This window comes from Lathamus discolor, chromosome 7 (assembly GCF_037157495.1).
Source record: "Lathamus discolor isolate bLatDis1 chromosome 7, bLatDis1.hap1, whole genome shotgun sequence".
In the NCBI taxonomy this organism is placed as follows: domain Eukaryota; kingdom Metazoa; phylum Chordata; class Aves; order Psittaciformes; family Psittacidae; genus Lathamus; species Lathamus discolor.
In genome coordinates this window covers 14,140,001-14,165,488 of record NC_088890.1, presented here as the reverse complement: position 1 = coordinate 14,165,488, position 25,488 = coordinate 14,140,001, and the positions used below count along the sequence as shown (strand labels likewise).

Here is a 25,488-nt window from a genome sequence, read left to right as displayed (position 1 = left end):
ATATTTTCCTTCTGATTCCCACCGTTCTGCCTGCTAATATTTACTGTGTGTCAGTATTAGCTCATGTTGAAGGCACAGTCCTGTGCCCAGTGCAGCAGCGGTGTGAGTGCAGAAGCCCCAAGCCCAGGAGGAGCCAAGTGTTTGGCAGGGATGGGATGCGCAGCTTTCCAAGGCCGCAGCGCCCAGGGACTTGAAGGACATTCAAACATTTCACCCATCCCAGCTGGATCTGGCTGACATCATCCACAGATTTCTGAGTGCTGGGGAGCCACAGACGCTGGCTCGGCAGCGCTCGACCTGCTCCAGAGGGAGGTCAGCCTGCTGCAGCAGCGGAGGCAAAAACTCCATCAGGCTCCAGGTCTGTGTGATGCAAACCCTGCCCATGGGAGGAGAATCCATGCAAATGTACTCTGTGCGAATGTACTCCCCACTGAATGCTCTGGCCTGCTCCTAATTCATGGGACAAAACTCCTTGCTTGCTGCTATCTGAGCCAGCAGAGATATTCACAGGCACAGCCAGAGACTGGGCTGAGGAAAGGGAGGAACGACCAGCACTGACTGCAGCATCTTCAGGAGCACAGCCCCTTTTATTCTTCCTTACGCTGACCTCTCCATGTGCAGCCCTATGTGTCACACATGATTACAAAAGCTATTCTAACAGGGAGGATTATTTTTATCTGCTTGATTCAACAACCGGCAAACTCATTGTGATTAGGGGATGCAAAGAATGGTTCACATTTCCTGCACTTGGCAAAATAATGACTCAAGTTCTTCACCCATAGTGATAACTTGTAATTGCAGTAAAGCAATTTACTGGGGGAGAGGTGGGACACGAGGAGTATCAGCTGTAAAGATAATAAGAGGGGAGGGGGGTGCTTTGGGAGCCCCTGGTGACCCGCTGGGAAAAGAAAGCTCTGGTGAGAGCTGGAGTTCCTTCCACACACAGAGGGGAGAGAGCTGCTGCTTCTTCCTCACACAAGGGAAGACGTCAGAGGGGTCTGGGTGAAGGAGAGGGGCAGCTTTGACACCCCACAGGCAAATAAAACCAGCCTGCTATCCCAGGGATGTGCAAAGAACTGGTCTTCGGTGATGTCCCCAAAAGACTAGGGAACACTGCTCCTTAATTGTTAATTAGGCTGAACACAAGCACTGGCAGGTGAAGTGGCTTTGTGTCCTAAGAGGAAGGCTGCTGCCCAAACGAGGTCTGAAATGCCAACATGGCACCAGCCACCAGACGGATTCACCCAAACCCCTGCACAGCATTCGAGCACCTGCTGGGATTTTGCCTCAAAATTCCAATGAGGGGGGAGAGCAGAGATGAACCTGCTGGTATATTTTCAACCAAAAAGAGGCCCAGTCCAGTGCAATGTATATTGTTCACCCCCATTTATTAGAGGTGTCACAGGGTAGCAAATCTGGCCCAGGCTCCTCTCTCCATCAATTCAGTTCACACGATCCTACGGGGGGTGGGCACAAGTACATGCCACTTCCAGGAAAAGAGGGAAATGGAAACAGTTTGGAGGTTATCGCAAAAGACAAGAATGGATGGAGATGACGACAACGACACGTGTTTCAGAAATAAAACACGAACAGTTCCATATGACAAGCATATTAATTGAAATTAGTCACATAGTTAACAATGTGAAGAAATGCAGGATCATTTCAGTTTTGCCTTTCAGCCTCATGAATGTAAAATGTGCTTGTAATCTTAATACTATTCAAGAGACAAAGCAGTCTTTAAAAAATCACACTTCACAAGACTCAAGGGAAAATAAGTTACTAATGAATGGTATTTACAGTTGCTTCATTTAAACATGCTTTCCTCTGCTTTTCAGAAGTTACTGCAGGAACTCAAATGAGAAGAAACATTTGTTTTTCTCCTAATAATCTGTTTCTTGGTTCTGTTAAACCTTTCACAAAACACAGCTGCCCAAGCAAATACTCACAGCCATCAGTGAACGTCTCGAGAAGCAACCCTCAACAAACAACTGGGGTGCAACCACACACGGATTAATTCACAATGTATGGAACAGGCCTGAACCCCACACAAACATACACACACCCCCTTGCAAATTCAGAGCACAGTAATGCATTCATATCTTTGGTTCATGTAGCAAATGCTGACTTTACCTGATGCTTCTGAGATAGACTCAGGAATTTGTAGAGAGGGGGGAAAACATACAGCACATGAAAAAGAGCTGGAGACATGCACACTTTTAGGCTGCAAGTTATTAATTGTGTACCAACACTTGTGCATGTCTACAGAGTGAAAAAACAGAATTTGTGTCTTACAGTTTAAATCGATAAAAATAATTTTTTCTATAGGAATTGCAAGGTTTATTTTCTACTAACAATAGGAAGATATGCAAAAATAGCCCTTAAAAGAAAAGGGGAAAAATGATCTGCTTTCTCTTTAAACCCATGAACAATAGAAGGTCACGTGCCGCAGTATCCTATCATTCAGCACATTAATAGCTGTGCTAGAGTAATTACACTTGTGGTATTTTTGCCTCAAGTGAAATTCTGAAATAAGAGGATGGAAATTATGATACTGCTGATAAATATTAATAAGTGAACTTTTAATTTTTTTGCCACAATATTCAAAATGCTAAGCATCTAGCTAATGCTGAAGCAGCCTGATATGTGTTTGCCTCCAGGGACTATGATGCTTTATGCACTTAAGAAAAAAGTTTAACGGAATTAAAATTTAATATCTAATTAGAGCAAGGCTAATATATTTTGAAATGAGTGGGGAAGACACACGCCTCTGTTGCATATTCGCTACAGTCATTAATCTTACCTGTAAAGCAGCATTGAGAGGTGTGCAGTAGGTGTGGCTGGTCTGTATGTTTTTAATAAGAGAAGGGTTACTGCATAAGAAAAACATAAAAAGGAGAGTTAAATGCAACCAACTTCTGTGTGAACGTTTCAAGCATGTAATGCTTCCTCCCACACCAGAAAACTAGAGCTGAGACTGTTTTTCCACACAAGTTCTCTCTCTTTTTTTTTAATTTAAAGAAAATATCTCAGTTTCAGGCTACAGTTATCATATTTGCCTTTACTAAATAAGGAACATCATTATCTCTCAACGTTACCTCACCATGTGTTCTACTACCCTGCATTAGCAGCACATCTTGGCATCTCTGCTCATTTTAGCTGTGTTCAGGAGAAATTCTCCAATATTCGCCGTGTCTGGGAGCCAGTTACCATGTAAAGGTCCATCATGAGGAGCTATGAGCAAAAGCATCACGGGACATTTTAAATACTGCTTCATGCAAATCATCCTCAAAGTCGCTGGCAGCAGAGTCCCTTGCAATGGAGCAGGGGATGGTGATGACAGAGGATGTGAGCCACGTTACTTCCTGCCAGGCAATGGCCCAAAAGGGACTGCCTACACCATCACCTTCACAGTCTGGGGCTGCAGGCATGGATGCATGACAGCAGGTACTGCTGCACTGCAGCAACGCAGTACAGACCACACAGAACAACATGCTGCCCTAAAGGCCATTTTAATAAAATCTGTTCTGGTGTGCTATTCTGGACCCTTACTTTACTCATCTTAGGTTTACATAAGGGGTCGGATTTGAGGAAAATGAATGCCAAGCATATCTGCTCTCTCTGTAGCAGGCATCTAAATACCACTGGTTCCACCAGAGGGGGGATAAAATATTAAAAAAGAATTATCAAATACAACCTAGATAAAAAGTGACAATGCAAAAAATCTCCAACAAGTTTTAGCACTTACTGGGTAATACTTATTATTGGGTTATTTTTTTTCACATGGGAATAAATCATGGTGAGAAGAGTCTTAACTGAGTCCCTCCCACAGGGACCAGCAAGGATCAGTTGTCCTGGAGAGACGGACTTCAAGTAAAGGTCAAAGAAAATTGCTTTGGGAACCCCAGGAATATTTGTGCACTGTTGTTGTAGACACAGGTTGGCCTGTTGATTACAATATTTACAGCGGGTTTCACTGCACTTCCAAACTTTTTGAAGTTAATTCAGCGTTTCTGTTTTATAAGCGCCTTACTCTATTTCTTTGCAAAACAAAGCATACAACTGAAAGCAAAGGAAAACATCAGAATTAAGACTTATCTAAAGCCTTTCCTGGCATGTATCTGTCTTCCTGACAGGTCTACAGCAGCATTTCTATGCCAGCGTGGATAATTATTTTAGCCTATATTGCACTATAAACAAATGCTATCACAGGCATGTCAAAGAAGCGTTATTACTATAGGCATTTGGATTATCAGAGTAGGACACACAAAATACACGTAACAACCAAAAATTTAGTTTCTTTAGCAGCAAAGGTGATGTCACTATTTCGTGAAATGCAAGTCTACATGAGATGGGTAAATCATGCAAAGCAAAGCAACAGCAGAAAAAAAAATTAAAGCAAGTAAAAGCTCTTACTGTGCAACAAGCTCGCCAAAGTTTTCATCAGGGCAGTATTTTCGAGGACGGCCTCGTTGAATATGACGGCCACGTTTAAACTCTTCATCATCAACAGTCCAAAAGGACCCAAACTCATCCTCTACTCTGATAAAGCACTTATGCAGTGAGAGGTTGGTGCGAATGGCACCCTGGGACAAGAGCAGCAGCAAAGGAGATGAAGTGGAAACAAAGGGACACGGGATCGGGGACAGAACAGACATCAAATACAGGGAAAAGGAAAAAGAAAATAAAATGCAATAAGCATAAGCAAATGGTTTGTGAGGGTTAATATGCATTGCCACCTAAAAGCTACTAGCATGTGATGCAACAAACACCAAGCAAGCAGGGTCAGGGTACTGGTGGGCATACAAACAGTAGTGATGAGATGTTTGTCTTGGTTTCCCTTAACTGAAACAATGCGAAACCACCTGTGGTTGGTCTAACACCAGCTAGCAGCCAAAAGCCTCTACGTTAAACTGTAAGCATGATCCAAGCTAGGCTAAGAAGTTCAAACATGGTGGACATACCCACTGATCTTTTGTGGCCTTCGTTTTTGGAACTCTTGTTCATCCACTGTCCATACTGCCCCTTTAACGTTTTCTACTCTCACAAAACACTTGTGAAGACTAAGATTATGACGCACTGCATTCTGCAGCAAGTATAAAAGAGAAAACATTCAAAAACTTTCTATGAGAAAATGCTCATCATTGTCCAAGAACAGCAGCACAGTCAGCTTGACAGTCCTCATTTTGCAACGTTAAGCCCCTTCCCCTCCCCGCACCCGCTTGCTTTCCCCAGCTCTTTACATCTTCTTTTGCAAAGACAAAATAAATACGAGCTTAAACCTGAGATTAAAAATTCAAGTTACTCTTATCAATTATCCCCAGTGTGAATGAGAAGAGCCGTCATCTTAAGCATGCACGTTGTATAATACAGTACATTTCATAGAGAATACAAGAGGAACATTGCTCAGACATTTTCAAAACAAATATATACGCTCTGCAAAGAGAAACTTCTCCCCTCCTGGAAAAGAAAGCAGTTAGAAAGGATTTCACGCAAGTACAGACAGCTCAATTTAGCAGGGAGGCACTGGAGCGGGTGTTGTGGCTTCCCACAGCTGGGCTAATGTGAATCAGGCGCTGAACCTCCTTCCATACCCACTGCATGGACCGGGGGCTCGGCAGCACCCCACCGCCCAGCACGGCACTGACTCCTGCCTCCATGGCCTGCTCTTATATGGAAGTTGGCTCCTATTTCTGGCAGACTACTGTACTGACTGATCTGAGCCTCTGCCAAGTAAAAACATGAGGAGGGCCCTCTGGAACAAAGTGATAATATCCCCACAGCTCATCACCCAGAGGGACCCACGCTCACGGCATCCGATGCTCAGATGTCCTCTATGCAGCTTGGTGCTGCAAAACGATGAGCCAGGCCAACCCCTCCAACGTGCCTGGACCTTTAATGAAGCCAGATATAATGAGACACCTCGCTATGTCCTGGCAGGCTGTTGGCTTTTCTGTCCCCGCTCCCTCTGAAACGATGCCGAGAGCCTTGTTATTCCTCAGAGTGCCATGCTCCTTCCCTGTTTTAGGAGCTTTCTGAGCAAATATCCTACTACAACAGTTGGAATTGATGATCTTAAAGGTCTTTTCCAACCTGAACAATTCTATGAGTCTACAAAGCCACTGGAATTTGTACATGGAGCTTGTCCCCAGCACTGCTGAAAGGGGCTTGGTAAACAGGGAAAACAGAAGAAGCCATTTGCTGAGAATATACAGGCGAACAAATTCCCTATCACTGGCACCACTGATTTAGTCAATCTGGTTGACTCGTTAGCAGGCACAATGCCAGCCAAACACATGGCCTGGGTCTAGGCAACTAAGAGACTACAATTTTTTTCCTTCCTTCGTTGTCTTCTTGGGGGTTTTTTGTTGGCTTTTTTTTTTTTTTTTAATGAACATCGGGTCTGCATTGTGAAAAGGAGCTCTAATCATGAATGTCTAAATCACTGTGCAAACAAAGGGTATGCACAGTGCATTTGTCATGTAAATTAAGAGGCAGTGGTGTGTGTGCCTTGGAGGGAAAGGCTAAGTCTTCTGCTACTTTTCCATTTCTCTGCAATCACCAGCACAGTCCCCCCACTCCTGCCCATGGTGCAGGAAAAGATTCAGGGCTCAAACTGCCTTCACGCAGCAGTTGCTTGAGTGCAAACGCATCTCCTCTGGCTATAGGTGCTCAATCCCAGCACTTTGGCTTTTCCACCCTGATCTGCTTGTGAAATGGTGGAAAAATTTAACCTTGAATATGCTTTCCCTCTCAGCAAAGCAGAAATGTAGCGGAGACCCAAACACTCCCATCAAGGCTACCTCCTGCTGTTCTTACTTTCTTCTGCCCTTACTTTTAACGATTTTGTTTTTCCTCCTCCCACCTCTTCCAGATTTCACTACTTTCGAAATTTTTGGCAAAATCCCTGATTTTAAGGTGGAGGAAAAACATCCAAAAGCCCCACACCTTATGGGCTAAAATCAGCCAGCTCAGCAACTGCTGGTGGGTGCCGCATTAGTGCAACCTGACACAGGGCTGCTGGCCCACATCTGGGTAACTCAGGCAGTTTCCTGTGAAAATGGGAACACTGTCAAGTCTGGAGCAAAACGTAAGAATAATAATGCTATTTCCCTCAGTGAAAGCTGATCTTGCAGCTCATACAGCAGTTGATCAAATGCACACAGCGAAGTTCAGCAAAGAGAGATCTCTGAATTTGTAAACAGTCTCTAAATACATGGTTGAGCAGAAGTATTTGTATTCCTCTTTACATTAATCCTGGAAAATACTCTGCAGTCTGGTTTTGTTCTCTTGAAGTCAACGTGCAACTGATGGTTAAGGCTGCTGGATATGTTGAGACAGACAAGTTGAATATTTGCACGACATCCATGAAGCGCTGCTCTCACTTTCTATTTTCCCTGTGATCACTCATTTAAGGAATTCATGGCAGAAAAGAATTGTTTTGTTTCCCCTGCCTCTGGATACTTGCTATCTAACAGATTTATTTGAACAATACCCCAACGTTCTGCAGCCACACCTGCAGCCCGTGCCTCATGGCTGTGACTCTGTGCCAGCAAATTACTCCAAAAACTCAAAAGCAAACAGACATTGCCTCTGACCTGTCAGAACCAGTTCACAGTGCTCCCCCAGCAATCAGCTTAACAGAAAAATTAGGAGCTATTATTGTAAGATTATATATTTACCTTGTTAAAAATATTTGTATGCAAGCCACTTTTGCACAAAAATTACCCTGAACATGCTTGAATGTAGTAAATGAAAGGGTTTGTTATTTTAATAACCGCTCAGGCTCTGCTGTACTGCATTTTGGGAAAGAGGTTCATTTTGTAAAGGTCTTTATTCCTGCACTCTTCTGTGTTTTTAAAAGAGGGCTCAGGGAAGCTTGCTCACACCAAACCCTGACCCTAAACTTGGGGAACACTAACCCAAATGCCCCCCAAGCATTAGCTGAAGGTGAGTGCAAATCAGCACGTATATATTCAAATTATTCTGATTCTGCAATTAGCCCCTTGTGCTTGTTCTGCGCCCCGTGGGCTTCCCATCATGCCAATCCAGAGCTGCATTTTCATCCCTGCTGTTCCTGAAGGCTGGCATAAATCTGAGCAGTCTTCAGCAGGAAAACCTCTATTACTCGAAGCAGTTGAAAATTTCGCTAGTGCTGGTGGAACCTGGGGTGAAGCTCTTCTTCCCTGTTAAGTGAAGCAGGATGTGGGCACCTGCACAAGGTCTCCAAAGGGTACCAGCCTTCCTGGGACACACCTTGCCCTTCTGCAAGCCCGAGGGTCTGCAGCTCAGTTTCCCTTGTCCTCTTCTGCACACTGCAAGTGTATGTGGCTTCTGGGACTAGTTTTTATGTGATGCACAAAGCTAATTCCTAAGACTAGCCTTGCAGGAAATACAACCAGGGCTGCCTGCTGCCTTCTTCGACTCCCCTTCCATTTCCCTTCCCTTTGCTGCTGGAATTAAATAGGATTTTTACTTTAGCACCCACACCTGCAGCTGCTGAATAGTCCTACTGGAACCACTCCAGCAGCAAAAGACAGGCAGGTCTAAAAGGATCTTAAATCAGGGAAAGTTAATTTCCTTTCTGGATAGTACGGAAGCTGCAAAGTGAAACACTGCTCATGTTTTTCAACTTCAGTGAAGAATCAAAGCAGCAATCACAGAGACTTTTCCTGAACCTAAATGTTTCTAGACCAAGGTTAAAAATGTACAACATTATGCTGGGATCTGAATTAAAAGCAAAACATGCTGCTAAAACCCAAGCTAACTTCCAAGGACCATTTTTTGCTCTATCGTCTAAAGGAATTAATTGTAAATGCAGACTGAGAGAGGAAAATCAGGAGCTGATGAAATCGCACGTATGCGACATACTCATCCTACCTGGTCATACGAAGTTGCTTGAGAGCAACAGAGTTGCCTAGATTAAGAGAAACTCACAGTACCAGGGGTGCAATTTTTACAGCAATACAAGATCCTGTTATTAGATTCATTCATTTATCATTGCACAAGCTTCAGAAGCCAGCATGGCTACTATAACGCCACATACAAGAGAAGAAGTGACCCCCAAAATACCAAATAAAATTAACTCCTCAGACCTCTTATCTAGCAATATCTGAGGTAGTTACGATACGAAATTAAAGTGTCAAAAACCAAGTTTATTTCTGTAAAACACCTATCTTATTGTGGAGCTTGCTTCTTCCATGTTATGCTCAATAAGCTTCTGCTGTGCAATTTAAACTATAAAAAAGGAGGTCTGCAACAGATTTGTGTATGCAGTTAAGAGTCAGTTGATTGAGGAAAGAAATCCACTGATCTATAGATCCTAGGGAAAAAAGTGGTCGTTGCGATTATGGTCTGCATGACTAACAGACAAGTGTATCTTCTGACACAATAACTTTACCTCCTTTTTTTTCTTTTCTAATACGTTCCAGCTGAAGGGCTTGAGTTTCACTGCTAGCAGCAACCACACAGAGGAACTCGTGACATAATCGCAGAACATAAAAGCCAATAATGGGGATTCAATTAGTGGTTTTCAAAGGCAGAAGAGTTTTTCTGCCAAATATCAAACTGTTCCTGCAGATAAGGCACCCAGTGTGTGTCAAAACTGCCGATCTACATTTTCATGTCTACACGTCGTTACAATTTGTTATGTCATCAGCAACGCCTATTCTGTAATGTCAGACAGCAAAGGCAAGAGGCACAGGTGGGCCAAGGCTTACCTTCCACGTCGCTGCGTTGCGTCTGAAGTAAGCAAACATTCGCGTGAACCAGTTGTAGATTTCATTTAGTGTTAGCTGTTTTTCTGGCGATTCGAGGATGGCCTTGTGAAGCAAAGCGATTGCAACATCAGTTATGAGCACACCAGTACAAAATACACTCACGGTTTTACTTTATCAAATACAGAAAGGAAAAAAAAAAGGAAGAAAGGAAGAAAGGAAGAAAGAAGAAGAGATTTGGAGCAAAAAACCTAAAGGAGGTTTTTCACAATATGAACTAAGATTAATGGCTGTATTTAACAGTTCAATGGCAAAATTCAAAATGGAATTATCTAATTGTTTTGAGTTTTTATTTCTGTTTCCTTACAGAAATATTAATTTATCAGTCATTCATAAAGCAGAATCAAAGAGAAATGCAAAACATTTCACTAGCTGATTAAAGCTCAGTAATTATTTAGAGCTCAGATTAATTCTAGGGATCAGAGATTACTGTAGCTTGTGATAATTGACTTGCCATCTTTAAACAGGCTCATTTTCACTGTTGTGTGAAATGAATTTCCTAATAATCACATCGTATTGTAATACTTAATCAAAAGCAATTATGCTATATATTGCAGTTCTAAAACCCCTTATAGTAAAGGTTTGAGCATTTGAGCACGCTTACATACCGAAGGTTTGAAAATCTATTTAATCCAGAGTGTGCACATATAGGGATATATTTTTTTTCCTAATCCAAATGCACGTTTGGCTCAGCTTACCTGTCTAATTAAAGATGCATACGTGAATGGTGGTCTAACTTCTGCGTTCTTATAAAATTCTTGGTTCTGGGCAATATCTGCTAAATAAGAGCAGTTGTTCTGTTATCATCACAGCCTGCTGCTGCGGGGCTTCAGGCAACATAAGCTGCCCCACCAAAGGGGCCACACCATCAGAACCCCTTTACCTGAAGAAATGGGGACGTTGTATTTATCCGAGTACCGCCTCCGGATGGGTCCGACATTGTGCATGCTTGTGGTAGTGATGACCGACGGTCCCTGTGTGACGGGAGTGATGGGCGCAGTTGGGGTGGTGGGAGTATGAGGTAAGCTCTGTGGAGACGCCTCGGATGCAGTCTTGGAAAGCGTGACGCTCGATACCAGATTCAGCTGTGGAGGGAAGGATGAGGGTTTTGTTACAAACGGCATTTCTGTAATGAAAGGCTGCAAAAGAAAATTCTTGGTAACGGAGTCTTCCTCAGTTTGAAGCAGAGAGCACTTGCTTCAGCGCCAAGTGCTGTTGTAACATCTCCATCAGGAGCTAGTAAAGTGAAATAAATATATACATTTCTGAAGAGATTTAAAGGAAGAATAATGTAGCCCGCTGCTGGAACTCCAAATCGTGAATTTTTATCTAAACCTTAAAACAAGATCTCACACAGCACATAATAATTCCAGTATTTTCTTTTAGTTCCATTGTTTCACAGTCTAAACCCCACACATCTCTTATTTCCATGCTGTCATTATGCATAGCTTCTAATCAGTCTTCTTGGATATTTTACTGAAGGCATCAGGCTTAAAATAAAAGGCAAGACTTTCCTAGGGACGTACTAAGGAGAAGCTCAATCTCTCTGTTCACCATTTAGGCTTTTTCTTTTCCCCCCTCTGTTCATCCATTTTAAAAGCAAAGCCCAGAGTAGGTTAACATTGGAATAATTTAATTAATCACACTGCATGAAATACTGCAAGGACTCAGTCCTGCAGAAGTGGCACCACTCTTCTTTTTCCTCCCAGGACAGAAGGTATCGGCATTACCCGCACAAAACCCAGCCCAGAATAAATGGCAGCTTGCCACCTCAGGCTGTAAGACACAACTGCCTCCAGGGTTGTGCATCAAATCCAGCTCCAACTCAAGTACTTTCGATACACAACCTTATTTATATAACCAGCATCCACATTCCTCCCTGACCCTTTCTTTTTGTCCTACACCATTCTTTGAAAGACGATTCTCCATCTCAGTAGGTCACTCCTGCTAAAGTATTTTAAACAAACAGTCTGATCTCTTAACTACAACATCAGAAAAGACAACTCAGAAAAGGGCTCTTTGACTACTTCCACATTTCCTTCCCTTAGGCAGTTTTGTGAGTAATATTGGTGAAATCCTGACCCCACTGAAGTCAGTAGCACAAATCTTACTGAATTTAACATGAAAATATTTTACAACTTTTGCTCATTATTAAAATTCCTTTTTTGCTTGACATGAAACCTTTTCAGATGAAGGCAAGGCGCAGTACTCGGCTATGCCCCCAAATATCTCATGTTTATCCATAAGGCACTGTATTAATTTTCCTCGCATGAAACTAAGCAGATAAGAAAACTTCTATTAGCATCCCTCATATGAGTTAATAGCCACAAATAACGTTTCTTTATAAAAATAATAGGTAGTGTAAAACAAAGGTAGTATAAAATAAAAGGCTCTAATATTACAGAAAGGATACCAACACAAAAAGTCCACTGCCCACAGAAAGGGCACAGCTGAGCGGTAGGTAAATCGTGACTGCTCTTTCCCTCTGGATGGTGAGAAGGAGCAAGCAGAGGGAAGCCCCAGCCACAAACACCCAGCACTGTACAGATGCAATGGCGCACAAGCATCTCCAAAGAAAGCAGCGGACCTGCAAACACCCCACCCCTGGGCAGGGGCTTACAACCAATGCTTCGCCTTCCAGCGGGAAGCGCTGAATACTCCATGGCAAAGCCAGAGAGCACGAACCCAGCTAGGGATGGTGAAAGGCGGTGAAATATGGGTATTGATTTCCCAGAGACTCCCACACCAGTGTGAACCGCTATCGGTAGTGTGGAGGTAAGCATGCCTGCCCAGACCCCGTGGGGCCAGCACTGCCGCCACGTGCCACGCGGTCCGATTGTTGACTGGCATGATTTAAGGACACTGATTAGGGACATGTATATAGTAATGTCTCCCTGTTATCCATCTATTACATATGATAAAAGGACCAGTGACGATAATTATAGTACAACTGACAGGTCTCACCATGAAGTTAAATCTACTGTATTTTATCTCAGTTTCTAAATGGACATTTTAACAGTCCAATAACTGCGAGTAAATCTGCATCAATTTTAAGTGCCCATCTCCAGTGCAGGCTCGGCAGCCAGGCCCTCCTGTTGCAAAGATCACTGCTCATGCTTCATCATTACGGCTCCAAGTACTCCATTTCAAAAGAGTCCCCTTCGTTTTTTAGTGTGTAAAAACTTAACATTTAATCTGTTTCTACTAGGGAACTGCAAGAAAGGATCCACAAAGGTCACTGTTCCCTGCTTAAAGAATTTGAATTGAGTTAAATTTCTTTAGGCTTTTCAGCATAGGTAGCAAGTGGGAATAAACACAGAAGAGGACGAGCAAAGGAGGGGGGGCTTTAACAGGCTTGACAAATGACACTGTGATTCACACCCACTGCTGGGCTGCCACTAATAAGCTACAGAGGAAGCAGCCAATCTCAGCTAATTACCAGATAAAATTGTATTGTAAGGACTCTAATTAGGAGATGCTTATGGAGGTGATCTAATGATTAAACGCTGCATCCAAGTGACCCCACCATCAATGTGCAGTGGTGCAAGATGTCACCGGAATATTTTGTAGAAACAGTAATTTTATTTCAAGGAGGGGAGGCAGTAATATTTGTAATAATGGCTATGAGGTAAACTAATTAAAAGACAGTTCCTAAAGGAAGACTGTGGCTTTGAGCAGCTGTGGCCGTTCCAAAACAAAGTGCCAAATCTCAACAGAGGAGCTGCAGTCAAGTGGAAAATTTCTGCCTGACCTCTGCTCTTGCTATTAATTTGCAGGAAACCTAATGACACATATACATATTCCCACAAAATTGTTCTAATTGCTAATTTGCCAAAGGAGCCCAGTTTCCAAATTAAACATGACTGCAGTCTGTGAGGAAGGAGAGAACAAAAAGCTGGAACGCAGCGAGTCTGCTGCGTTTCACCTCCGACGACCATTTGCGAGCCTGAACCAACAAGTTAATGAAACACGACCTTGTCGATCGCTAGCGAAGTTTTTCCTTTTTCTGTGTTTTATTTGATGACACTCTCCTCTTCCAGCCGGGGTCCATCCCTGCCTGTGCTGTTACCAGAAGATGAGCTAGGGTAAGGGAGGAGAGGGCTGCGCTCCTTCCGCAGACCTTCGCCGCTGCTTCCTTTGTTGCATCTATAGCGCAAAGGCTGAAAAATCAGTTGTGAATTAGAGCAGAATAACAAATTATGAATGGTGTTGGTTTTGTTGCCATCTTGAATTATTAATCCAAATGGTAAACTATTAAATCTTAATACTGGCATCAATTAGAAACGTGAAAGCGGCCATGGATCATTGTGCAGGGCAAAGATCAGGGAGGGACCGGGCTGAGAGGGTTTCTTTTCCTGATGGAAACTTTACACAGTTTCTCCCTGTTTGCATTTTCTATTTAAAAACAAGCTACTATGATTAGAAAAGTTGATCGTGTTGGTATTTTGTGCGCAGCCTGTTTCCCACATACCGCAGTTTTTGGATGAGGTAGCATTGCTGGCAGAGGGGAAGGGAACCTAAGTCACGGAGTGAGCACTCCAGCGAGCAGGAACTCTTGTACTGCACTAAGGCACAATACGGGGCACCCTCCAAGCTCACTGGAGAGCACAGCCCCTGCACCAAAGGGTTAAATGATTTTGTAATGTTTGTACTGGGGATGGGGGAGGATTTCCTCCAGCCTTTAATGGGAAAAAAAAAAAGAAAAGAAAGCAATCACATGAGCCAAAACCCCCCAAAACACCAAGAAATAAAAAAACACCAACAGGAAAACCACCGAAGCCCACAACAGTTTTAGGTCCTAAAATTCTGCGCATTCAGTCACTGAACCTCATTGGGTGCTTTGTTCAGTTCTGAGTTTTGAGAGAACTGAGTTTTGAGAACATTTCCTCATACTGTTTTAACTTAATCACAAAAACTGTAGCTGTTTTAGCGTTCAGTATCCTGCTTAAGATTTTATTATTAACTCTTTTAAGAAATAGGCATGTCCTCCTATTAAAGGTGAAGACTGAGGATCTTTATTTTCTTTAGATATAAACAAGGCAGAGAGGTAACCTTCTCCTTTACCCTGTAAAACAGATTTCCAGCAAGTGGCTCTCCCACTTGGCCTGTCTGATTTCTTTTAGTGTAAACATTTTGCATGACAATGGTGGCTGCACATGAAAAAGCCCCTGAAACTCATTTAGAAGAAAAAAAAAAGAAAGAATTTTATATATGTGTACATATGTATGTGTGTGTACATATATATATGTATACATATATATATATATTTATGTGCACATATACACATATGTTTCTAAACATGATGGTGGGGCCATACCCACTGCTGCAGGTCAGTGACTCCTCTGCAATAGATGCTGCTGCTCTGGTCCCAGCTGGGACTGAGGATTTATCCGTACTGATTTCCTGGGCCTGAAACACTCCGGAGCAGAGATTCCTTTTCTTGACACCCGGGGTGGGAGAGAAAGTTAACACTGGGCCTGAAACTTTGTTAAATGCTGTGTCTTCCTCTCCCACTTCAGCCGGGACACATTAGTGTATTAGATGCGGAGCCTGGCAGGCAGCAATCACTTAGCAGGTGTTGTTATTGGCAGGAATACTAAGGAAACCAAAGCTGAGGAGTGAGACTTAATGAAAACCAGTATATAAAAACAGCTTTTGTTGTGCTTGAGAATCTCTCTTTATTGCTGCGTATCGTTATTTTTTCAAACTATAAAGTCCGGCTGCAGCAGCTAAAATGCTCAGTCATTACCTCAACAGTTAAAAGACTATTTTTTTTAATGCTTTGTTATTACAGTTGCTAAAAAACAGTATTTCAAAACAATCATAACTGCTATGGTTGGGGTAAAAAAATACATAGAAGAAGGGATATTTAACAGTGCATCTTATTTAAAGTGCCAAAAGTTTCTCTCACAGTTTTCTGTCTATTTTTAAAGATGGCTATGCAGTATTACTTGTTGCTTGATGCTTTTTCCTTTTCCTTCCCTTCCTATGAACTTCAACATATGCTAATCCCCCAAAAGAAAGCACATTTCCATTTCAACCTATTATGCTGATCTCTAACACCATGAAAATAGCATGTAGAGGAAGGCACCTTAATAGCAAAACCAGAATGACAATTCTTAAGAAATCATTCTGGCTTCTGTGTTGTGGTTTTGGTAGGGTTTTTTTGGGTTTTACCTTGAAAAAAAAAAGATCACCATACAAAAATCTCACAGCCTATTGCTACACAGAGAGCTTTGTTCTTGCTATATTCAGGCCCTTTAGTATCACCAAAACAACACTTGTAGCAGTAACTGGGAACAACTTTGCCTGTTCTGAGTCGTGAGATACCTCCACTTTCTTTTAAAGTGCTGCACCACTGGGTACTTCAATTATAAAGCTGGACGCTTTTGAAGGTGGCCCCGAGCACTGCAGCTCCTGATGTGCTCTCCCTTCCCAGCAGCTCCTCAGAAGCAGGGAAGAGCTGCACCAGACATCACCTCCACACCTAGCTCGCAGCAGTTTAGGCCATGCACCACTACACTGTGTAAGAACATGATAAAATCTCATTGGCTTTAACAGGACTAAAGAGTTCAATTGAACAGAAGTTTTGGTGGACTGGTGTAGCGAAATGCATGGACATCTCCACCACCCTTCCCAAGGTTAAAATTAATGCAAGGAGCTAAAAGCCACCCAAATGGGATGGATGGGCATGGCAATCCTGGTACACTCAACCCCCTCTCTGAAGCTGGGCAAGTTCTGAATTGATGCACAACCATCAAGAACCAGGCTGTGATCTACCTGGTCCAAACCCAGCTGCTCAGCTACTGCCTGAAGCCCAAAAGGCAAGATAACTAATGGTTAGCGTGGATTACAAACAGCATGAGGTTAACATGGACACTCAGTCACCAATTTTACCTGCCAGTAACAAAACAGTTTTAAAAAAAAGCATTAAGATCCTTTAAGCAGAGTAAAAACATTTCCTCAGTCACGAAAAGGCTGTAATTTTAAATCCCAATTCACTGCTATGTTTGGATTTGCATCCGCTCTTTCCTTTAAAATCACTGATGTACTGTAATATATTAATTCTAATGTACACCTTGCATTAGTTATGTTGGCAGAAAAAAATTAATTACTGGATGTAAAGAATACTTTGCACTGCAATAATGGTCATCAGATCTTTTTACCAAAGTCCTATCCCACTGAGTTAAAAGGACTAGGGTCTAGCACAGTCTATGCAATCCCTGTGTATTTTTTTCACTAGGAAAGCACAATTTATGCAAAACACTATACTTCTACATTTTATAATTAATTTTCAAATGCTTCACCTATACATATTTTAATAATTTCTGATTTATCAGATGGTATCTATAATAAATTTTTCTATATTTCAATAAATGAAAAGAAGGCAGTTTCAATCCAACAACAGAGTGCCACACAATATAGGCCTGTCAGGCACCAATTTTTACTTCTAACATGTAAGTTAAAGGATAAGGAATTTATAATGCTGCCTGTGAACGAAACCACTTTTCATACACAAATGTGATCTTTTTTTTTTTCCAAAGGGTAATACAACAGTACATTTACATAAACTAATCCAAACAATCTATGTATTTGACAATGGCAAACCTCACACAGACTGCCTATTGTTGGTTTACATCTTGGAGTTCTTTATGTTGGCTTGTAACACTGCTCTAGCTGTCAAAGGTTTGACTTGGACTCTAAATAAATGGTTATAGAAGTGCTGTGCAGCGATATTGGACTTCTTTGCAAAAGAAAACCTGCTGTGTATGAATTCAAAAGCTATTAATTTTTCAGTCAAAAATATTCATGCCTATTTCTTTTAATAAAGAAACACTGTGCTGAGCAACTGAGAGATAATGTTGACTAGTGGTACAGAATTTTCAATAGAGCAGTTAAAAATAAATTTAGTAGGAGGTCCCCAACAAAGCTATAATTTTCCAGAATGTAAAACATTTTTAATACTAATCAAGACAGCCCTTTTCCCCCTGTGTTCACTTTTTTTTTTCCCCCACTGCTTTTCCCTGTTTATTAGCTGTTAACAGTAATCTTCCTGGCGACACCGCCTGGTATCTCCATAGCCTACAACACCCGCGAAAGCTCCCTGCCCTTCGCGGCTGAGCATCGATCACGAGCTGCCTTGCCAAACGCTGCTCGCCTCCTTATGATTTCCTCCCTTTAGTTTTTAATCCTTCCTCCTGAGGGGCACCACTGTTATGAAAGGCCTCAAGGCAGAGTGCTTTGAGACTTCCAGATTATTCCGCTGCTTTAATTTTTAATCCAGTAAGAGCTATAGAAACCAAACCTCCTCCCCATTCTGTTGGGTCTACATACTTTGCCAACAATGCTCTGAAGCATTTGCATTCAGGCCGAGATGGATGCGAGGAACTAGAAGAATGCTATTTTTACAGACACAGTAAGTAGTTCTACTCTAGAGGGTTGGTATCCACCGGATCAAGCAATTTTAGGCATCTCAACAGCTTAAATGGAAGGGTTTATACCTACCACTCAACTCTCTCCAAGAAGGCACCGAAATTTCCAGTTGACTTTGACATCTGCTCCAGTGTTGCTGAATAGCCTGCAATTTTCTGTCTAGTAGCCTCCCTATGCACTTCTGCAGCCATTTATTTCCAACTACATGGAAACTGAGAAATCCTTTTCTAGTAAAAATGTGTGCGCGAAGTGTTTAATGATTTTATGTTCTCTATCTCTGTAATGTGTTCTGTTTCAGACATTAATTTTGTCTACCAACTGCATCTTGGCAGGCTACCATATTTGCTGGGTTAATAGTCTGACTCCTTTTTATTTCCATCACCATAAATCACACATATATGGGTGTGTGTTTGCTTTATTTATAGAAAAAAAATCAGTCAAAACAGATAAACCAATACTTTGTCATTATGCTGCATCATTGCATATTGATTAAAATTGCTAGTACTAACTATAGATTGTCAACGCTCAATTAATTTTCACACAATGACTCAAAGCAAAATCAAATAAAGCCAGTGTACCTTTAAATCTTACAAATCTTAAAATCAGGAAGCAAAGCACTCTCTCCATTTTGAATAATCACTGGAAGCTCTGAGGAACATTTTCAGCATCAAGAGGTTGGGAGAAAACAACAGCTGAAGAAGAGTCATTTTGGTCAGGGAATGAGATGGTGGATCTGTCTGCATTTGGGGCTACCCAAGAATTTTCTTGGGCTGCAGAGCTACTTGCTTCCCCTGCACCCTCTTTTTTAAAGGGCAATCTGGGGTGGAGAAGGTTTCCCTTCTCAGTTTCAACAGTATAAAACCTGATACTGGTTAACCACGATTAACATCAAAACATGCAGCTAGAGTCTCTTCTACTGTAAATGTCTGTCAGACAGGGAGAAAGCAGAATAAATATACTAAATATAATTTAATTACATCTCCTTCCTAACACTTCCTAAGATTTCATACAAGTTGGACTGAGGCAAAGCAACTTACAGCTCCTACGTAAGGCCAGAAAAAGAGCTCAATGCCTCAGCTTTAAAGCAAAACTTCTTTCAAACTCCCTGAAGAGAAGGGGATGAGGAAACCCAGGTGCCCATGGCAGTGCCTTCTGCAAAGCAGCACTTTGCATCTCATCACCATGGCCAGCTCTGAAGCAGTCCACGCTTTGCATCATGTGCCCCAGTGGGGAAAAGGAAAGAGAGGTTTGTTGTGAGATTTTATTTGCTTTCGGCACAGTTTGGTACTTACGGGCTGAGGGGTGGCTTTTGGTTCAGTTGACTTCACATGCAGGTGCGTCATCATGGCTTGCAGGCGCTCTTTATCTTTTGCAAGCTGAAAGGAGGGGGGGAAAAGAAATATCCTCTGTTATTCGCACAAATAAAACCCAGTCTCTGCTTATTCCTAATTAAACAGCTGGCACCGAGGCATGAGACAGAAGAGTTTTATTGCTGAGTAGTTTGGAAATTGTATATGGTCTGTTCGTGAGGTAAAGCTAACGCATGGTGCTGGGTGTCACTATTTCCCAAAGCAAAATGCATTAGCCCTTGAGTGAGAAGAGCTAGACCTGCTGGCACCAAGAGCTTCACTCTAGCCCTGACAGCTAAAAGACAACAGTGAATCATGTTTATTAACCAGCCCCACTCCAGCTCAGGAGGCACGTCAGAAAGCAAGCGAGACAGCAGCTCTGAGATGCCTCTGCCTCTTTTCAGACCAGAAAACAAGTGGCACAAATGGAGCGCGGGCTTTTACAGCACCTACAGGCCTTGTGGCATGTGCAGCAAATGCAGAGACAGCAGTGGTTTAACCACGAGGCACCTCCATGGGGCACGGCAGGCAGCCTCAGCTCTTGAAAGCACCTTGCTTTTACTTGAGAAGGCGGCACAGCCCCTCAGTGGGTCACCCAGGGCAGCCAGGCTGGGAACCTGAGCAGGGGCACTCTGAGCATGGGCAGGAGCAGCAGGGTGGGTTGTCAGCATCCCTTTGGCATAAAGCTGCAGGCAGCAGGATAGGAAAGGCTAACAGCATACAGAAACCGCCTCAGAGCACTTGTCTCAAGGCACCCAAAGCCACAGGACCAATACTTTCACCCTTCCTCATGGGTCACATCATGCCCAAGAGCTACGGCAAAGCTCCTGCTCTGGATGTCTCTTCTACTTTATGGTTGAGATTTGTGCCAGGCCACAGCTGCTGCCTTGGGATCACACCATACACACCCTTAGCCAGGAAGGCATCCCAGTGCATTTCAATGCACTGGACAGACACTAAATTTCATTATTTTGGGGAACCACTTTTTTGTATGTGCAACAGGACTTTTTCCAGCTGCTTTCAAAAAAAAAAAAAAAAAAAAAAAAGGTGGAAAAATGTTAAGAAATACTACTAATGAAAAAAGGGGTGTTACTAACCTATATGCCCAATGTAAAAGCTTCTGTTTCCAGCAGGACTTGGACCAGGTTCTCACAAATGACAACTTTTGCAGACTTGTTGCTTTAGACAAGCCAGATTCCCAGTGCCAAGAGGAGAACTGTGCTCACATTCCAGCAACACTTTAAACAACCTGCCCACCTTATCACCATCATCTGTTTGTAACAATAAAGTTGGGCTAAGGGTATATAAAAGGAGACTTGGTCATAAATCCCCATTTGCATCCTTACGGTCAAGGTTGTGTTGCTGTTCGCAAGGTGAGGGGCTTCTGACTGTGCCAGAAAGGTGCTGTGATAGGATAAAACTTGGCACATGGGCTTCCAAGACAGGAATTAAATATAGGAAAAAATGGTGTGACCACTGCGTGCTCTGGAAGTGCAAAATCAAAATCACTGGGCTTTTCTAACAGCTGCTCTTTTCTTGGTCAAAACCCTCAATGGCAAGAGAGAACCTGACAGTCACAGCAGATCTGCAATCTCATCACCAGATCTGCGCTGGACTTCACACAAGAGCCAAAGAGCAGCGACGGGCTCTTATCATAGCACTGCAGCAGAAACTCCTCCCTCTGAGAGTTCTCTGAGGACCTCTTCAGAGAAAGGAGAGGTCTCACCCCTCGGCTGCCGTGCTTCACACAAAACAAATTAAACCCAAGAAATAGCTGTGCTCTCAGTGCAGCTCTGTTGTGCAATGTCTCATCTGTAGCAGTTGCTGGGCGCACCAGGCTGCCTGGCGGGGTCATCTCTGCATTAAATTCTGGTCTGCAGGCTACTGCAGAAGAACAACATCTTCTAGCCAAAATAAATAGAAGGCAGGCACCTGAAAGCTTCCTGCCTGCACCAGTGCGGCGGCAGGAGGGAAGGCACCCGGGCAGCCCCGGGCACACCCTGCCGCGCTTCCTCCGGGCCCCTGCAGCCAAACAGAGCGGTGCACCTCCCTCCGAGCAGCCGGGGTCCTTGTTCGCAGTGTTTTCACTCATCATCTTAGCAAGGCTTTTAACGCCGTTTCTGGGGGACGGAGGTTATTAAAGATCCTCTCGACATTTCAGGCAGACACATGCTAGCATTTTGTCATAGTCTAGGAATTCAAACACTCACCCAGTTAGGCAGGAGTTTAAATTATGAAAAATAGAGGTCTCTCAGTTTCAAAGCACTGAAGAGAAGTAAAAAAATCTGAAGAATTTCTTTAAACTGTTTTTCCCTTAGGTCAAGAAGCAGTAGTGATATAAAACTAGAATGTCACTAATAGCCCCCTCTGGTCAATGGGGTCATACAAAAGAAGCCATGAGGGCTTGTGTGGTCACCGATGGGAGCAAATTCTCACTGGTGGCTCTCACTGGAGTCTAGATGCTCCAGAAATGGGGATTACTAGTATACATGAATGAAAATGCTCTATCTACTGATAGTGTTTTTGGGCAAGGACTATGCTGCCATATATGCAACGATCTGCTCTGTAGAGGGGGTCTGAAGACTAGAACACAGTCCCATCTGCAGCCTCATTCTTCCTATATCCATTTGGAAAGCTCTAAATGGTGGGAGTTTTCAGATGGCCACCCAGTTCTTCATGATAACACCTGATTTTCTGAGGTTTCCCTCACCTCTGTGGGGTACAACCATGATGCAGATGCCTGACTGTGGTTCAACAGGAAACACATCCAGAGAAAAGGTACATGCTTTGCAAACTTGGACACCAGGACACACGGCTTGCCCCAGAGAGGTTAAATCCTAAACCTACACAGGTAGAAATGGCAGGAGAGGGAAGGCACAGAAAGCACAGGCCAGAAGCGACTCAAGGTAAGGGGGCAGAACAGGAGTCTGATAACCAAGAAGCAATTAGGCACAGATGATGAAGAAATAACACAGGAAAAAACAAAATAACAGCGAAGACCAGGAATGTGAAAACAGAAACCCAGTGAGGGGCATTCAACAGGAGCAACATGGCCAGAACAATGAGAACAGAGATCACTTCAGCAGCAGGATTCTGGACAGACCAAGGACAAAGGAAAAGGAAGCTGGTCATGGACAATGCAAGAGACAACCAAGACACAGCTTCTTTCCTTCCATTATGTGCCTAGCTGGGCTGTGCACTAGAAAGGCTTAGGATCCACTTCAAGAGTGTCAGTGGATGCTTTAGGAAAACAGGCCCAAAGAGTGTTTTCATACACTGAAAACGGCCAGCTGTCTTCATTTTCTCCCACAAGGAGATGCTTGTTAAAACTTATGATAGCCTTGTTGCCATCGTGGGATGTTTTTTCACTCAAAGGTGGTGCTGCTAAGAACTAGCTAAGGATAGGGATATGTCCCTGTGTTTGTGTTTTTACCCAGCAGCCCAATTCTCACTATTTATAAAGACAACAAATGATCATGTCAAGATGGTTTAAACAAAGTGAAATATGAGAAGATCTCTACCTTGTCTGTGATATTTTAAGTATGTTTGTGATGGAAGTGCTGAGCCCAAAGCTTCAAGATACTTCTGCAAAGGCGCATTTGCAGCCAAACACAAACCAGATCTGATCTGTTTTGTTTTCTGGGTTTTTGTTTGTTTTGCCTTTTTCCAAAAAAGTTGACGTAAAAATTACTTTCTTTAAAAGATACTGCACTTATCTAAGTCAGTGGCACTGCTAAAACTATTGTGCGTAAAACAAATAAGAGCATAAAGAAAAGAAAGGCTTGCATTTGGGTCCACCACACTCAAAACCTTAAATGCATCTCTCAGGTGGAAGGAATGTCGTAAATTCTACTTCTGTCTTGAGGGAGCTGTGCATGAAATGGTGCAGCACCCAGATCTTGCCATGGTGCTGGACCCTGAACAGCACGGGGTACTTCACAGCTCCACTAGAAGGCAAAGCTTCTTATCAGTGCTCAGCACCACGTGTCAAATGGGAAAGGCTATGGGTCCCTCTTCTATCTAGCTCACCAAACTCAAACAGCTGGTCAGAGGGCTTGTCACCACTCCATTGGTAACTGCTCCATTGCAGGAGTATCAGGTCAATGGTCTTAGTCCAACTGCTCCTGCTACAACGTGCTGAGTGCTGCAGATCACATCACTAGAAACCCTGCTGTTGGGCCAGACTTCTGCTTTATGATGGTTCTGAGCAAAATCAGCTCACAGCCAGACAAACTAGGTACTGGAAGCCAAATCCTCGTACATATTTAGGCAGATTATTTTCCTTTTCTTTTTAAAGTATCAGAGGACCGATACACAGGATGAAAGAAAAGGGAGAAGAGAGAAGTCAGGAGTTACAGGCACATTTCAGAAGCAGGACCACCTTCCTCCTCTCCTACTCTACCTAACCTTGCTGGCCAATGCACAGATGGTTTCACTCTGTTATCAACATCCCTGTCTAAATTAATCCTCCAGTTCATCTTATTTACTGTGCTAGTATGATTGTTAAAAACAAATCCCAAACTCTCTGGCTCTTCCACCACTTTGAAATTATGTTCTTGTCCTGGGGACCTTATACTGCCATCCCACGCAGTGGCTCTAAGCTGAGGTATTCCATAGCACAAAATGGGTGGAAAGCTGTAACTATTAGTCACTTTTGACAATCAGTAGAACGCACCACTGCTAAATCTTTCCAAAATATTGTCAAGAGCTTATGGATTGGCGACAACCAAGTATCATCTCTGTCCTGCCCAACTGTTAACCCAGGGCATCCTCCTGTAGTTCCAGGCACAGCGATTCCCAGCGACTGCAGGAGAGAAGGATTAATGCTTCTCAAATTGACTGTAACTGGGAAATCTAGATTTACCTTCAGCCTGAATATTACTGCATCTTGGTAAAAGATTATCTCATATCTCAGTTTACCAGGAAGACTGCAGATTTTTTCTCCCTAATTCCCAAGAAACTTGTTAAAATAACAGACCCTTTCTCATAACATTTTCTGCAAGACTCTGATATTTTATGACTGGTAGTTTGATTTTTATAAAACTTGTATTAAAATAGTTTATATTGCTTCAGCTAATAGTGAAAGAGTGTCATGACCAGCGTGTTCCTGAAAGTAAAATTTAAGAAATATCTATGAAAGAAAAAGGGTAATTTGTAAGATAAGAAGATAAAAGGCATTTTTTAAAATGCTTATCTGGAAAAGTAACAACAAGAAGTTTAAGTGTGGTTTTGCTGATTTTTCTCTCCAACTATTTGAAGCTATAAATGACTTAACTCAGTAAAATTCCAAATGTAATTATCTTCTGTACTTAGCCCAAGGCTTTCCATATATCTCTACTCTGCTGTCTTGCATACAAAATAGGTTTTTCAATAGCTGGTAACTATATAATGTACAACATTGTTTTAATTTCTCCTTCTTTGCTAACCTCTTGCCTACACACAGACACACTGTCAAAGCTGCCCAGCCAGAGCAGCGAGGTGCAGGGAGACAGAAAGGACTCAAAAACATTTGGAAAGGCAGTTACACAAACAGGTTATACCTTTGCATCACATTCAATACATTCCCATTTATCCCCCTTTTGGCACTTTAAAAAAAAATTATTTGCTACAAATGGCAAAAAAAAAAAAAAAAAAAAAGAAAAGAAGTAGTAATAATAATACATGGAGGGTATTAGTATATGAGAGACCACCAAACAAGCCAGGTCATGCAGCGTTTTGAAATAAACATCAACCATTTCCCCCGTGTATCAACAACTCTAAATGAAGGGGACCACATTCCGCTCACCCCCCTCCGCCCCCCTGGGTGAGTATAAATAGCATTAGATACGTACTGATGGATTTCCAATCAGTCAGCCTGTTTAAGTTTCCTATTTCTTTTCAAGTTACGGTTTAGAAAAGAGGAAATGAAGCTGCAGTTTCTGTTGAGGGTTTTT

The 25,488-nt window shown here is 42.6% G+C and overlaps 1 protein-coding gene across 22 annotated transcripts in view; it reads right to left on the bottom strand.

Moving 5' to 3' along the window:
- Window positions 1-25,488, bottom strand: part of FOXP1 (forkhead box P1) — a 386,150-nt gene that overhangs the window by 11,691 nt on the left and 348,971 nt on the right. For 20 of the 22 annotated variants that reach the window (XM_065686924.1, XM_065686908.1, XM_065686906.1 and 17 more), the window contains 6 exons: window positions 19,499-19,582; window positions 10,657-10,858; window positions 10,472-10,551; window positions 9,717-9,818; window positions 4,962-5,083; window positions 2,801-2,870 (listed from right to left, as the gene is read on the bottom strand). In XM_065686924.1, the coding sequence (XP_065542996.1) occupies window positions 2,801-2,870; window positions 4,962-5,083; window positions 9,717-9,818; window positions 10,472-10,551; window positions 10,657-10,858; window positions 19,499-19,582 (660 nt within the window). The remainder of the gene's footprint in view (window positions 1-2,800; window positions 2,871-4,961; window positions 5,084-9,716; window positions 9,819-10,471; window positions 10,552-10,656; window positions 10,859-19,498; window positions 19,583-25,488) is intronic. The other 2 variants (XM_065686928.1, XM_065686923.1) reach the window with 1 other exon arrangement.